Source organism: Macrosteles quadrilineatus, unplaced genomic scaffold (assembly GCF_028750875.1).
Source record: "Macrosteles quadrilineatus isolate MER2022 unplaced genomic scaffold, UCM_ALF_1.0 Scaffold_7__1_contigs__length_78375512, whole genome shotgun sequence".
Taxonomy (NCBI): Eukaryota; Metazoa; Arthropoda; class Insecta; order Hemiptera; family Cicadellidae; genus Macrosteles; species Macrosteles quadrilineatus.
In genome coordinates, this window is record NW_026542600.1 from 77,983,081 (window position 1) to 77,998,630 (window position 15,550).

Here is a 15,550-nt window from a genome sequence, read left to right on the forward strand (position 1 = left end):
TCTAGTACACTAAATTTTTACCTCTAAATAGCTAAAAGAACCTCATATAAAAACTTAGTATCTTTTCCTCCTCTCTTATTCAACAGTAGACACTCGCTAATCCGGACTTTGGCAGTGCCAGGTTACTGAATATCTTTTTAAAACAGCCTTTACTGTGGGACTAGCGAAATTGCTGCTAATTTTAGAGCTTTTGCCGATCGCTTCCTGCGTGTGCTAATCCCTTCCGACATCTACCATTCGCTTTCCACTCTACCAATCACTACCGACCTCTACCGATCACCCTCGACTCTGATAAACACAGGAATATGGCTTAAGACAGGATTTTTAAAATGTGTTAGACCTTTGAGTCCGATGCAGGATTATTAAAAGTGCCGGACCCTTGGATGCCGTTTTAGCAGGCTTTTACGGTATGTTAACAGTGTATGCTTGCTTGGAAATACCGAAAATTACCTCTCTAATTGATTGAGCGGAGCGAGCGAAGCTCTTTGAGATCGGAACTTATGCAAACTATGTAATCAATTAACTCAATAACGGCTGAACATATTGAATCCAAACTTACCAGGGGTATTTCGATAAATATTTTTGATGTTTCGAAACAAACAAATTCCAATTTGATGATACCTGTACAATTTAAGACAGACATAAAATTTGCAATGTTTAACATGAGTCTTTATCTTATCTTATCTAACAGGGGCAGGTCGAGACCTTAAAGCACTTCATCCGAAATCGAATTATTGCGCACCCCAGATACTTAATTGCTTTCTTGTTGACCTACAAGTTGAGGCGCCCAATGAATGCTTGTAGCTTCCCAATTAGTTCATCCTCAGGAAGATATCTACCTCTAGCCATATTTCCAAGAGTTATCGATCTAGCGTCAGAGAGCTCGTTACAATCAAAGAGTAAGTGATCAGCTGTCTCTTCTGACCTATCACAGTACCTACAGATCGGTTCACCATCATATAAGCCCATCCGTTGTAGATGTTTCCTAAATCTTCCATGACCAGTTATCAGTTCAACAATTAATTTAATTCTTCGTCTGTCTAGTCTCAAGAGGTCACAGGCAACCTTTTTGGAAGGCCTAAACAGAGTAAGCTTGCTGACCCTAAGAAGGGGAACATCGACCCAGCGTTTGCGATGCTTTTCCTTGGCCCATTACGCAATCGCAGAACATACACTGTTTCGTGAGATGCCACAGAAGAGTTGTGGGCCTAACAATGATGTCGCAGAGGCAGTATTTGCCAATCTGTCTGCAGCTTCATTTCCTTTAATGCCTGAGTGTCCTGGTACCCAGCAAAGCGTAAGGTCATTTCTCCTACCCAACTCAGACACAGAAGCAAGACAATCCCACACGAGCCTGGAGTTGAATTCGTAAGAGTTTAATGCTTTTAAGGTCGCTTGACTATCAGTATAGATATTGATTGTTTTGTCTCTGATATCTTTGTTAAGATGTTCTTGAGCACAAACTAGAATGGCAGTGACCTCCGCTTGAAAGACAGTTGGGTACACCCCCATTGGAAGACAAATACCAGTGCCTCCATTCATCCAATGCACACCTGCTCCAGTGCCCCCATTTTTTATCTTAGAACCATCAGTATAGCATTCTAAGTCACCTGTGGGTATGGGTCCTTTTCCGCCAGACCAATCCTTCCTATCTGGTATTAGTACTTTGAAAGGCTTTCCAAAGGAGTATTTTTTGGACATGTGATCTGAAGGTAAGTCCAATTCATCATTATGTACCACCTGAACAATTTTGGAGTGCCCTTTATTGTTTCCTGAGGCTATCCATAAGTTTTCGCATCTAAGGCGTTGGGCTGTTTTACTTGCTACCACCTTAATATAAATGTCAATAGGTAGCATGTCAAGCAGACAGTCAAGTGCCGCTCCAGGACAGCTACTTACTGCCCCAGTTATCATAATAAGAGCAAGCCTCTGAACTCCTGCTAAAGCTTTAACAGCTATAGTTGATTCCATCTTTGGCCACCACACAAGCGAACCATATGTAAGGGCGGGTCGAACAACAGATACATACAGCCAGTGCATAAGTTTAGGCTGTAACCCCCCATGTGCCACTTACCATCCGCCTGCATGCCATAAGGGACCATTTGCCACGCTCAATGACTTTTTGAAGATGTGGTCCCCAGTGAAGTGATCTGTCCAAAATTACACCAAGATACTTCACCTGATTCTGCAGCTCTATTACAGTACCCTGCAGTCTTAGTGGGCCGATCCCATCCAGTTTCCTCCTTCTTGTGAAGGGTACCATTACAACTTTCCTGGGATTTATAGAGAGCCCAACTTCCTGGCATGAGTCTTATGAGTTGCCATGTTGGTTACGAGATAACAACGTAGATGTAAACAAAGAATTTTAGCGTATGCGACTCGACATTCTGTACCCACGGGCACCTCAGCTTGCACATGCACATATGGCCTATTTACAAAAGACAGTACAAAAGAAAAGGTGTCCGATGAATACCATTAAGCGTTGATTAACAATACACCGATTCGCATAATTTCTGGCGGCCTTACTGAATTATTCCAAGCAGATTATTTCTTTTAATTGTTGTTATTAGTTTTGTGGTAATATATTAGTCCGGAGTGTGGTAACTGTTTATAACGATTAGATTAAGGTATCTGTTATCCTAAAATGCTTTGGGAAGGGAGGGAAACAGGTCCGCGACGTAGGAAGTCGTGAAGGAAGCAGTAAAGGTGAGCGGTCCGGAGTGTGGGAACTGTTTATGACGATTAGATTAAGGTATCTACAATCTTAAAATGCTATGGGAAGGGAGGGAAACATGGTCCGCGACGAAGGAAGTGGTGAAGGAAGTAGTAAAGGTGATTAGTCCGGAGTGTGGGAACTGTTTATGACGATTTGATTAAGGTATCTACAATTCTAAAATGCTATGGGAAGGGAGGGAAACAGGTCCGCGGCGTAGGAAGTGGTGAAGGAAGTACTAAAGGCGAGTAGTCCGGAGTGTGGGAACTGTTAATGACGATTAGATTAAGGTATCTCAGGTATCTGTTATCCTAAAATGCTTTGGGAAGGGAGGGAAACTTGTCCGTGACGTAGGAAGTCGTGATGGAAGCAGTTAAGGTGAGCGGTCCGGAGTGTGGGGACTGTTTATGACGATTAGATTTAGGTATCCACAATTTTAAAATGCTATGGGAAGGAAGGGAAATAGGTCCGCGGCGTAGGAAGTTGCAAAGGAAGTAGTAAAGGCGAGTAGTCCGGATTGTGGGAACTGTTAACGACGATTAGATTAAGGTATCTACAATTCTAAAATGCTATGGGAAGGGAGGGAAACAGGTCCGCGGCGTAGGAAGTGGTGAAGGAAGTACTAAAGGCGAGTAGTCCGGAGTGTGGGAACTGTTAATGACGATTAGATTAAGGTATCTCAGGTATCTGTTATCCTAAAATGCTTTGGGAAGGGAGGGAAACTTGTCCGTGACGTAGGAAGTCGTGATGGAAGCAGTTAAGGTGAGCGGTCCGGAGTGTGGGGACTGTTTATGACGATTAGATTTAGGTATCCACAATTTTAAAATGCTATGGGAAGGAAGGGAAATAGGTCCGCGGCGTAGGAAGTTGCAAAGGAAGTAGTAAAGGCGAGTAGTCCGGATTGTGGGAACTGTTAACGACGATTAGATTAAGGTATCTACAATCTTAAAATGCTATGGGAAGGGAGGAAAACACGTCCGAAACGTAGGAAGTGGTAAAGGAAGTAGTCAAGGCGAGCAGTCCGGAGTGTGGGAACTGTTTATAAGGATTAGTTTAATGTATCTGCAATCTTAAAATGCAATGGGAAGGGAGGGAAACAGGTCCGCGACGTAGGAAGAGGTGAAGGAAGTAGTAAAGGCGAGCATTGTGAGTCTGGGAACTGGAAAACAATTGTAACAGTTCGATTTCTGTATCTGAAATTGAAATACTTAAATGCTATGAGATGGGATGGAAAGATGTCCAAGAGATAGGAAATGGTTAAAGAATTAGTAAATGCTAGCACGTAATTCATCGCAGAGTGTGGGAACCGTTTGTGGCAGTTAGATTAATGTATCTGTAATACTTAAATGCTATGAGAAGGGAAGGAAACAATGACGCAGGAAATGGTGAAGGAAGTAGTAAAGGCTGGCATCGCAGAGTGGGGGAATGATTTTCCCCGAGCAAAGCTCGGTCTCCAGGTACTTAGTTTATAAACAGTAAAAGAGAGTATTCAAATTGAAAACTATAGAAACTGTATTTCCGAAGCAGGAATTCAGTATTTTCAAATATTATTAACGGTAGCCTATCCTATATAAATACAGTGATTTGCTGGGCTTGCACACTAAAGTCCAGTTGCGACTACAATAAATAAATAATTACCTAGGATTTTATAGAAGTCCACTTTAACTAAGTCGTGTAAATAATTGGTTAGGCTTGTACAGTTACGATTTCAATGCGTGTAGGCCTAATGCATAGACTGCTAGGCCTATACAGAAGTTCAGTTAGCTTATTTATTGTAATTAAATATTTTACTAAACTTGTTAACTTGTGTTGTCCAATTTATAGCTTATAAGTGTGGAAATAATTTTCTCTGTGCAGATATACAGACACAGTTACAATTACACATGCCAATGTTGTAAATATATGTTCAGTAATTTATGTCTGTTTGTTTAAATGTATATATTTTTTATTTGAAAGTCTGACGCCATCAATCCCTTTTGGGTAAAAGATGAAGATAATAAGGTAATAATTACAAAAAGTAGAGCCTAGACTGCTTTGCCTGTATGGGAGTCCAGTTATAAAATAAGCGTGATATAATATTCCTATTTTTTCCGTAATACTATAAGGTGAATTATTACAGCTAACAGAACAGCATGTTGGCATTTTTATGTCAGGTTGAAAATTTAGTACAACCCAATAAATAGGCTTTACATCAACACAGTGCAGGTTCTCAAATTAAATTGCCATAGCCTAATATAAAAACGTCTTTTATATTTTATTTTAATAATTTTGCTGTACAGTAGTTTATTATGCATATACAGTATTTTACCTAATCATGCTGTAATTTAGCATGAGGAATAAATATATTCTTGTTTAATTCATCAATTCTCTATCCAGTGCCGTATTTAAAATCTAATGTATTTATTGAGTACAGTAGGCCTATTTTGGCAACGGGGCGGAGCTAGCGCAAACGTCACCAATTCAATGCCACTAGCGTCGCGGCAACCACCATCTTTTTCAGGGTATCATCAGCTCGTGAAATTAGCCACGCCTTATTTCCTGTGGTGACCATTGACTATGGTATTGCTATATACCTTCTTCTCTCATTCTGATCGCTGAGCAAAGTTTACTAATTGGCTAAATGTTTTAGTTGGAGAAAAAGAGAAGGAAGCCTAGGCCTATTACATAAATGGGAGCTAAACAAACATTAGGATATTGACAAAATAATACTTATCTTTATGCTATTACAAACACACAGTTTTACTATTACTCATATATACAAGTAAAAATCTAGACCTAGTAGAAACAGCTGTCTGGATTCATATTTCCTTCAACTCTTCCAACCAACCACGAGAATTCAATTGGATTGTTGCTATGGTGACGTCATCATGTATTCAATTTGAATCATGAAAACAAATTAAAGTTATTTGTTTATATCAAAGCTTGCTTACTCCGCTCAATTGGCGGACCTGAGGCCGCATGCCTAGTAGTTTAAACATGCTTATTTGGCATTTTTTTTCATTTTTAGGTTGTTTTAAGTATAACATTTGTAGGGGTGTATGAAATAATTAATTGTAGACTTAAATTCTTACATTCTATGAACCAGTTTAGAAATTGATTTGATTTGATCTGTGAAATTAAACAAAAATTGGATGAAACAGGTCAAATTGATAACTGAACGATTAAAATGGAATATATATATTATTCAAGTATAACATTCATATTGATTAAACATCAAATCAATAAGAAAACAGTAACCATTCAATCAGAGACGTTGAAATTGAGGTTCGAGCCATATACCAAATTTACATGTTTTTTTTTTTGTTGGTGTTTACCTAGCAGGGAATATTTCTGGTAAAAGGACCCAGTAATTGTTTCTGAGATTTTCCATTCTTGACTTAATTTTGCATACAATCATAACATGTATTTAGCAAGTATTTTTATTGACATTTGCTAGTTATGATTTTTGATCAATCGATGAAATCATGTTGATAAATCATAAATGTTCAAAACATCCCGAAAATATGGTGTCATGGATGTTGAGCAAAGTGTGTTTACCTTTAAACCAGTAGTTTATAGCTATATTAAGTTTAATATTTTGAAAGCGTGATGATGGATTGAAGGATAGCCAATAATTTGGATTTTTTTCATGTCTAATTCTATTAAGTATATGAGTATTGCAGCTTATATATTTTTACAATAATATTGACGATGTAAATTACAATAATGTATTGTTTAAAGACTGAATAAATGGCCCTGAATACAATTTCACCTCATTCTTTAATTTATGATCTTTTCATAATGACATTTTTACAGAAACCAAAACATTGCCACGGTACAGATCATGTGCTGGGCTTCCAAAAGAACTCAGACAATGTGATCGCTACAGTCGCGTGGATGGTTATATTTGGAGATGGAATACACAACTTCATTGATGGACTGTCAATCGGAGCTGCGTTCAATGAGAGTATACTAACCGGGATCAGTATCAGCGTAGCTGTCATGTGTGAAGAGTTTCCTCACGAGTTGGGTGAGTTAGTGGTTGTGGAATGAAGTTACTTACATGTTGTTTTAGAGCTTTGTAAGGATCTGAATTGTCACTAAAAGGTCCTAAAAAATTTGTATTTAAAAATTGGCATTGTTTTAATAATAATAATTAGGGATGGGCCAATTCCGATTCTCGATACCTCGATTATGTATCGAAGTGGTATCGAAGAATTGCCGATTCTCGATACTTTGCTTCATTGTACTCGATACCGATTCTGAAAAGTGAGGTTAATTATGATGCTAAACTCAACTAACGTTGAAGGTTGTAAAGAGTGGCACATCATAGTTTATTTGTAATAATCTGAAGTCAGTTAAGATAAATAATTCCAAGTTCATTATCTCACATTCGTAATAGTTTTATAATCCAAAATAGCTTGCCTTTGCATTCCACAACAATGACGTGTTCAACTGACAGTTTAGTAGAACAGAACTCTAGTTGAATGATAGAGGCTTATCACTTGCCGCCATGTTGTCAGATTGAGGGCAATGTTGCCAGATGGTACAAGCATTGAATATATAAATACATATAGGCCTAAAGTTTATATAGTCAATGGTACAAGTGTAACTCGCGTTTTCTAACTCGTGATAGGCTTTATGTACATTTCATTAGCAGCTTAAGAAGTTGATAACCTATTGGCCATACTTTATAATATCATTAACTATAAACACACTTTGTGAGTATATAACAATGGTTGATCCTTTAACCCTCTAAGTATCGCCCACCCCATATTGGGCAGGTTTTCTGATGCGTACGAGTGTCGCCCGCCCAAAATCAGGCGAGTTTGTAGGCGCTAAGCTTTGTTCGTTATTTTTATATACGCATGATCAATGCCCCAGCTTACTTATACTAATTGTCCAGGTAATTCATGGCTTCATGGTGACTATTGGAGACAGCCATTTAGTTTAGCGATGTATTTTTATCGCTATGTGTTGATTCTCTCTGACTGAACTGAAACAGCTGTCGTGAGTAAAGTCGACAGCAGGACTTTCCATTGAGAAAGTAATTGAAATTGAGGAAACTTTGCTTGCTAATTGGCATTTTTAAGACTACCAAGGTTTGCCATTGTCCTTGGTAGTCTCACATTTCGTTCAGTCACATCGTGTTCTGTATTGAAAAATTTCCTTATCTTTGGTCACTTTCTCAAAAGAAAGTGATGAACGAGGGCAGCCTCTCACTAAACATTATGCAAATTTTAACAACCACCCGCAAATTACCTTCTTCTTTATGCTCATTTCTACGTCCAAACACTTTTCTCCATTTATGTCCATTAACTGGCAATGGACTTCAATAGGGGTAACGCATTAGACCAAAGCAATCTTACCTCAGGACATGATTTATACTTGGCTGAAGTGTCGATTTCCTCTTACATCGTTTTCAGATACTGTGATGGAACTCGTTGTCTCAGTTAAGAACTTCATTTACTGAAGTGAAATGTAAAATTTATTTGGTCACTAGTTAAATGGTAGAGGACAGGCATTTTTTTTATATTTCATTTTAAGGTGTGCTAAATGGTTTGTACAGGTGATTTTGCTGTGCTTCTCAACGCTGGCATGACTATGCGTCAGGCCTTGCTTTACAACTTCCTGTCAGCCTGCACCTGCTATCTTGGTCTCTTCGTAGGAATTCTGTTGGGAGAAGTCGAAGCCAGTGTCTATATATTCGGCTTTGCAGCTGGAATGTTCCTTTATATTGCATTAGTAGATATGGTAAGTAAACACTTTAAATCAACTAACGATGGTCAAAACAAGAATTTTTAAATCCCAAAACCTAAACGAAATAAACCCGGTTATAATAAAATGTATATTATGCATCCAAAACTAAAATAACTTGGATTCCTTACCCTGACATCATAACATGAATATGTAACTTTGACTCATACATTTTAAACCTAAAAAACATCAACTATACAGTACAACCACACTTATCCGTCATCTACGGAATTTGGGCCTTGGCTAGAACAAGGAAAATGTCGGATTACACGAGGAGCAGTATGTTCAGGATTTTGCCTCAATTGCAGGAGACAATTATGATATTTCTTTAACCGTGCCGGAATTTTTTTGTCCTAAATGTTTTATTGTTGATTTGGTTTTTGATAGTCTAGTATTGAGACAATAAATAAAAATGTAATCTACAGAAAACCAAAACAATTGAATAAAGTATTGGGTGCAATGACAACGACAACAAATACCTAACCTCTAATCGCAATTAGTAACCAAATTGAATTCAATTAAAAAACCTTTATTTCATGCAACATCATGCTAAATATTTCACATCCTCTTGTGCACACGCACGTGCGAGGAAATCTTTAGGTACATGCAATTCTACAATGTTGTTACTGGCAGAGTCTATTCACTGTTGATAACAATACACAAATACAATAAATAATAATGGTATCCAAGCTTACAACAATGACAGAGGTTTTTTTTTACTTTACTGTAAAAAACACATGCAATAAAGAACAATAAAATACAAATGAAAAAAGTTATTTCATTTATAAATTATAAAGATTTTACAAAGTATTTTTTTTTTCCTTAACACTAGTTACATTATAGGAACTATTTAAAAGGTTAATAATTGTTTCGGAAAATTTATTGAAAATCATTATTGACGAGTAGCACAACTGATTCCTTGACATATCACGTTTAAAACATGGAACTTCAAGTGTACATTTTTTTGAGGCTCTTGTACATCTTTGATAGTTCTTAATGTCATACGAACTGTGGTTTTTTATTACAAAATTAATGAAAGAAAAAATTTACAATTGTGAAACAGTCAATATATCTAGTTCTTTGAACATGTAAGTTATACTTTCATACTTTGTTTTATTAGATATGTTTCGTAAGGCAAATCTTTGTGACATTGAAATTGGCAAAAGAGTTGTTTGATAAGTGCCTCCCCAGTGTGTAAGACGCATTGTAGACTCAAACCATGCTGTGTACAAAGTTTTCAGATACTCAGGACTAACATAACTCCTTACAAAATATAATAAATTGTTAATCTTTCTAAGTTTTAAATTTAAATATTCTACATGATGGTTCCATTTAAACTTTTTATCAATTATTAAGCCTAAATATTTAACTTTTTCACAAATTTCAATTTTATGACAATTGAAACTATAAATACAACAATGTGCATGACACTTAAGAACAAGATAAAATTCATTTGCTTTACATGAAAAATCAATACATTTAGTTTTTTAATATTAACAATTAGTTTGTTTACTGTACACCTATTACCTATTTTTTCTTAATCTTCCTGCTGTTTAGTACATTCTTCGTAATTTTGCAAAAACCTGTATTTTTAAATATTTTTGAGTTATTTTTGTTTGTAACGTTTTATTGATACAATTTATCAAAAACCACCAATGAAAAAAGTTGTAGAACATTTAAAAATCTTTACAAAAATACCAAATTCGATATGTTTTACTCAAAAGATTACGTCAAAAAACTAGATAAATCTCATAAAAACACCAATTTTGGTGCAAAAACGCCTATTAGTCCGGCATCTAGGGCAGTTCGCAAGTCTTATAAAGACAGTTTCGCCATTCAATGTTGATATATGTGTCTAAATAAGTGTTTTCAACTCGGGTGTCACGTCTGCACCCACTGCAGTTTCCGGTTATGACGTCATTAAAATGGCAGAAAGGGCTATATTAAAAATAACTATATATTACATACCATGTATCGGATCGGAATGAACTTTTTTTTGTTTGAAAGATAAGTTTACATGCTATCTTTCTTACATTTACACTTTTGTTTTATGTTTAGTACATTTTTCGTAATTTTGCAAAAACCTATATTTTTAAACATTTTTGTGTTATTTTTGTCGATAACGTTTTATTGATTCAATATATCAGAAATAACTTAAAGGCAAAGTTGTAGCACGTTAAAAGAGCTTTACAAAAATACCAAATTCGATATGCTTTACTCAAAAGATCACGTCAAGAAACTAGAAAATCTTACAAAACAACCTAATTTGGCGCAAAAACGCATATAAATCCGACATCGATGGCTGTGTACGAGTCATATATAGACAGTTTTACCATTCAATGTTGATGTATGTGTCTAAAGAAGTGTTTTTAACTCGGGTGTCACGTCTGGACCCACTGCAGTTTCCGGTTATGATGTCTTTAAAATTGCTACATGTTACGATTTCCCCAGCTATTTTACTTAAAATAAGACCATTACCCTCTTTTATGCAAATAAAAGCACAACAAATCAATGTAATTAGTCCATAGGAATGTTTCCACTATATAAATACCCCCGGTGCAGCAATCCTGTCGACTAAGCAAATTTCCATTTGCCTGGAGTGATTTTTAATCAATCTATTAAATTAACATTGTTTGAGTTGTTAATTTAATATTAATTTAATAGATTAATTGAAAATTAATCCAGGCAAATGGAAATTCGCTTAGTCGACAGGATTGCTGCACCGGGGGTATTTATATAGTGGAAACATTCCTATGGACTAATTACATTGATTTGTTGTGCTTTTATTTGCATAAAAGAGGGTAATGGTCTTATTTTAAGTAAAATAGCTGGGGAAATCGTAACATGTAGCAATTTTAAAGACATCATAACCGGAAACTGCAGTGGGTCCAGACGTGACACCCGAGTTAAAAACACTTCTTTAGACACATACATCAACATTGAATGGTAAAACTGTCTATAGTACGCTTTTTTTTGCGTCATCAAGATGGCGCCTACTAGATGTGGCTCGGCTGATTGCAAAAGAAATATTACGAAGAACAGTAAATGTATCAAGTGTTTTGGATATTGTCTGTCGTGGTTTCACATTTCGTGTGCCGGTCTATCAAACGAAGAGTTAAATATTTTTAAGGAGTTAGGAGATAAGGCTTTTTTCAAGTGTGAAACGTGCCGGTCGTCATCTGTAACGATGCCGCCGCCGTCGTCTGCTCCCTGCTCAGCAAGTTCTGTGAAAAATGACGACGAATGTGATGTACCATATTCTGATGACTCATTTCAATCCCTCTCGGATAAAGTGTGCAATTTAATTATCACGCAAAACAAGATGAGTGAGCAAATTATGTTTTTACTCAGTGAAAATGACAAGCTGAAGAACGGACTGAAACACCAGTCTGAAATCATTGGTGATATCGTTTTTGACAAGTCTACTAATAACACGTATGCTAGCAAACTAAAATCACAGAATTTAAAGAGAGGTGAAGGTAGTATTCAAAATCTAACTTCCTTAAATTGTAATCTTATCGATAAGGATATTCTTAAACCTAACCCTAGTATGCTTGACAGTAATGAAAATGCCAACAACAACAACAACAACAACGTTGAACAGACAGCTAGTGACAAATCTGTTGTTAGTGGTCATAGAGTAAAAGAGTCGACTATGACGAGCTCGTTGCTTCGAAACCCAGAAGGCCGACCGGCTACATCCAAGTCTGAATCTGCAGCAGCGGAGTCAAATAGGAGTGAGATGGCAGCTGAATCCGATTCGTTCCAGACAGTCTCCTATCGGAAGCGAAATATGCGTCGTGACTTTCAACAACATCAACAGAAAAGTCAGAATAATGGAGGCCGTGGCGTTGGGAATGTCAGTTACAGACAAAATCAAAACAATAACAAACCTAAATTTATTACTGGAAGTTTAAGTGCAGCTGATGGCGATAGGCTTAAAACTGCCGAAAAGAAGTCGTTCCTGTTTGTATCTAGGCTATCACCGGACACTGACTCTAAGGATTTGGAATCTTTCCTATTAGAAAAATTTAGCAATGAATCGTTTAAAGTAGAATCACTAAATTCTAAGTACCCGGAGGAATACTGTTCATTCAAAGTCACCATTCCTTCCAGGATTGATGAAGTAGTGTATAAACCTGACCGAAGGGAGTGTTTGTGTACAGGTTTGTTGTCAAGAAATCTTTAAACTTACAGGACAAACGAGTTGTACCTCCAATGTGACTGACTTTGAAAACCAGGTAAGCACAGACGTAGCCAACCCTTGTGCACATATAATTGACGTAGGCCTAGGCCTAAACAGTTTTAACTTCAATACCTTGCTATGGAACTGCCGTAATCTTTGTGACAAGGTCAACTTCGTTAAAATATTTGCTAATGACGAAAACAGTGATGTTGTTTTTATTACTGAACATTGGCTTTTGGATTCTGACATAAAATCATTACATCTAGAAAACTTTACACTATGTTCAAGCTTTAGTAGGCCTCGGTTAGAAAGAGGAGGTTCAGCAATATTTATTAGGGACAACAATGCTATTAATTGGTCTCCTGCGCCTATTATTACCAGTTTAGCCTTGGTAAATGTTTTTGAAATTAGTGCTCTCTTCCTAGACAATCCGAAGATTTTATTGGTGTGCATTTATCGAATTCCAGACAAAGACAATACTGAGTTATTCTTGCTCAAATTCGAAGAACTTTTAACTGTAACAGCATCCTTGGAATGTGATGTTCTTATAGCTGGTGACTTCAACATCGATGTTAAAGATAACGTGTCTCATGTCTGTCAAGATTTTTGTAACTTAATTACAAGTTTTGGGCTCAACATTATGCTAAGAGACGAAGTAACTCGACCCAGCCTTTTAAATATGCTTGATGGTTCGTGCATTGACAATTATGTAACCAATTTGCATCCCTCGAGGTGGAAGGCTACTGTTATTCCGACTACGGCGTCTGATCACTACATCGTAAGTTCGTCTATGTGTTTGGACTTGGCTCCTGCTTCCACACAGTCACATCCTCCGAGGTCCATGGGTGCGTCACAGTCTAGGCGCAGGGTGTCAGGCGATAACGCTGGTGTTTTTTGTAATCATATCAAGGATACAAACTGGAATGAAATCTACAGCGCAGATGATGTAAATACTAAGATATTGTTATTTCTTAATCTAGTCATTATTTTTGTAAATTGTTGTTTTCCTTACGTTAGGCCAAGATCTGCTAAACCACGCAAACACATTGGTAATTGGTATACTGGTGAACTTAGGAAGTTAAAAGAAGAATGTTTAAATTATTTTTATCTAAGTAAAGATACTGGTTGTGAAGCTTTTAAGGTTAGGTACAAGTTATTAACAAAGGTCTATAATAAGAAAGTAAAGGAAGCTAAGTTATTGTTCAATAACTCATGTATTTCTAATGCCTGCAACAAGCCCAGGGTAATGTGGAATATTATTAGAAAAAATATCTCAACAAATGAGCGCCCAGTTGTTATATTACCAGATGTTGATTCACCTTTAAACTCAGAAAATTTTAACTCTTTTTTTGTAAGTAGTATTGATGATATTGTTGATAACATTCCTGTTAGTTTAACCAGTGCCGATGAGTATATGTCTAGTGTTCCTTTGTGTAATGTTAAATTTGAATTTTGTGAGGTATCAGTAGAATGTGTACATAAAGCTATTTTGTCTTTAAGCAGCAGCAGCAGTCTTGATATTTTTGGTTTAAGTTCTCAGATTCTAAAGTTTGGTAGTGATTATTTATGCGAAGTCATTGCACACATCATTAACTCCTGTATTACGGGAAAAACTTTCCCAGACAAACTTAAAATTTCTAAGATAATTCCAATATTTAAAAAAGGTAATAGATTGGATGTTAGCAATTATAGGCCTGTGGCCTTGGTGCCCACTCTGTCGAAGGTCATTGAGAGGGTGCTTTCATGGCAAATAGTTAACTTTCTGGATTCAAACGGTTTGCTTTCGTGTGCGCAATTTGGTTTCCGCAAGCACCGATCCACGACGGAGGCGGTCTTAAATTACATTCAGGACACTCTAGAGGCCATGGAAAGAAAACAAGGTGTTTGCTCAAAATTTTTTGATCTCTCAAGGGCCTTCGACACTGTGTCTCACAGTGTTTTACTAGGAAAACTAAAGTCATTTGGTTTTTGTGATAATGCCGTGTCTTTGATTGAGTCATATCTGAGCAACAGATTCCAGGCTGTTTATTTCCAGGATTCACTGTCAGAGCTTAAACACACTCCCCACGGAGTGCCACAAGGGTCCATTTTAGGCCCCCTACTCTTCATTATTTATGTTAATGACTTACCTTTTAATGTCCAAAGTAATGATGTTTCATGTTTTATGTATGCAGACGATGTGTGTTTGAATATCAAGTCTACTAAGTGTATGCAGGACAGTGTAATTTCTGAGTCTGTTAAAACAATGTCCGACTGGTGTAAGGCCAATAAGCTGTCTCTTAACGTAAACAAAACTCAAAATCTGGAAATGACCTATGGTAACTCTAAGAATTCTCAAACTCCAGTCAAATTCTTAGGTGTGATGATACAGAGCAACCTAAAATGGTTTTCCCATATTGATTTTATCGCTCCAAAACTCTCCAAAGGAATTTTTATTTTAAGAAATTTAAAATCAATTGTTTCTCCAGATGTATTGTTAACTGTGTATTTTAGTTATGTTCATTGTCATTTAGTATATAGTGCCATTCTCTGGGCTAATTGTAGCCATGCCAACATCTTGTTTGTTTTACAAAAAAGAGCCATTAGACTGTTAAGTAATGCTCCACCACGTAGTCATTGTAAGCCTATATTTAAGAAATTGTCTGTGATGCCCTTAACCTGTATTTATATTTTTCAATGTCTGTTATATGTTAAAAACAACTGTGATATTTTACTTTGTAATAAGGATGTGCACAAGTATGCCACAAGGAATTGTAATAATTTAAGAATAGATCAGTGCCTTTATGCCACCACTCAAGCTAGCTTCAAATATACCGCTACCAAATTGTACAACAAGTTACCAGTTAAAGTTAAAAAGTTACCATTAAATGTTTTTAAAGTAGCCATCAAGAGAATTCTTCTAAAAAACTGTTTTT

The 15,550-nt window shown here is 36.6% G+C and overlaps 1 protein-coding gene across 1 annotated transcript in view; it reads left to right on the plus strand.

Annotated features, from left to right (window-relative positions):
* The window catches only part of LOC128998008 (metal cation symporter ZIP14-like), a 46,804-nt gene that overhangs the window by 19,937 nt on the left and 11,317 nt on the right, over positions 1 to 15,550 (plus strand). Inside the window, exons 6-7 of the mRNA XM_054423930.1 lie at positions 6,509 to 6,722; positions 8,262 to 8,446. Of these exons, the coding sequence (XP_054279905.1) occupies positions 6,509 to 6,722; positions 8,262 to 8,446 (399 nt within the window). The remainder of the gene's footprint in view (positions 1 to 6,508; positions 6,723 to 8,261; positions 8,447 to 15,550) is intronic.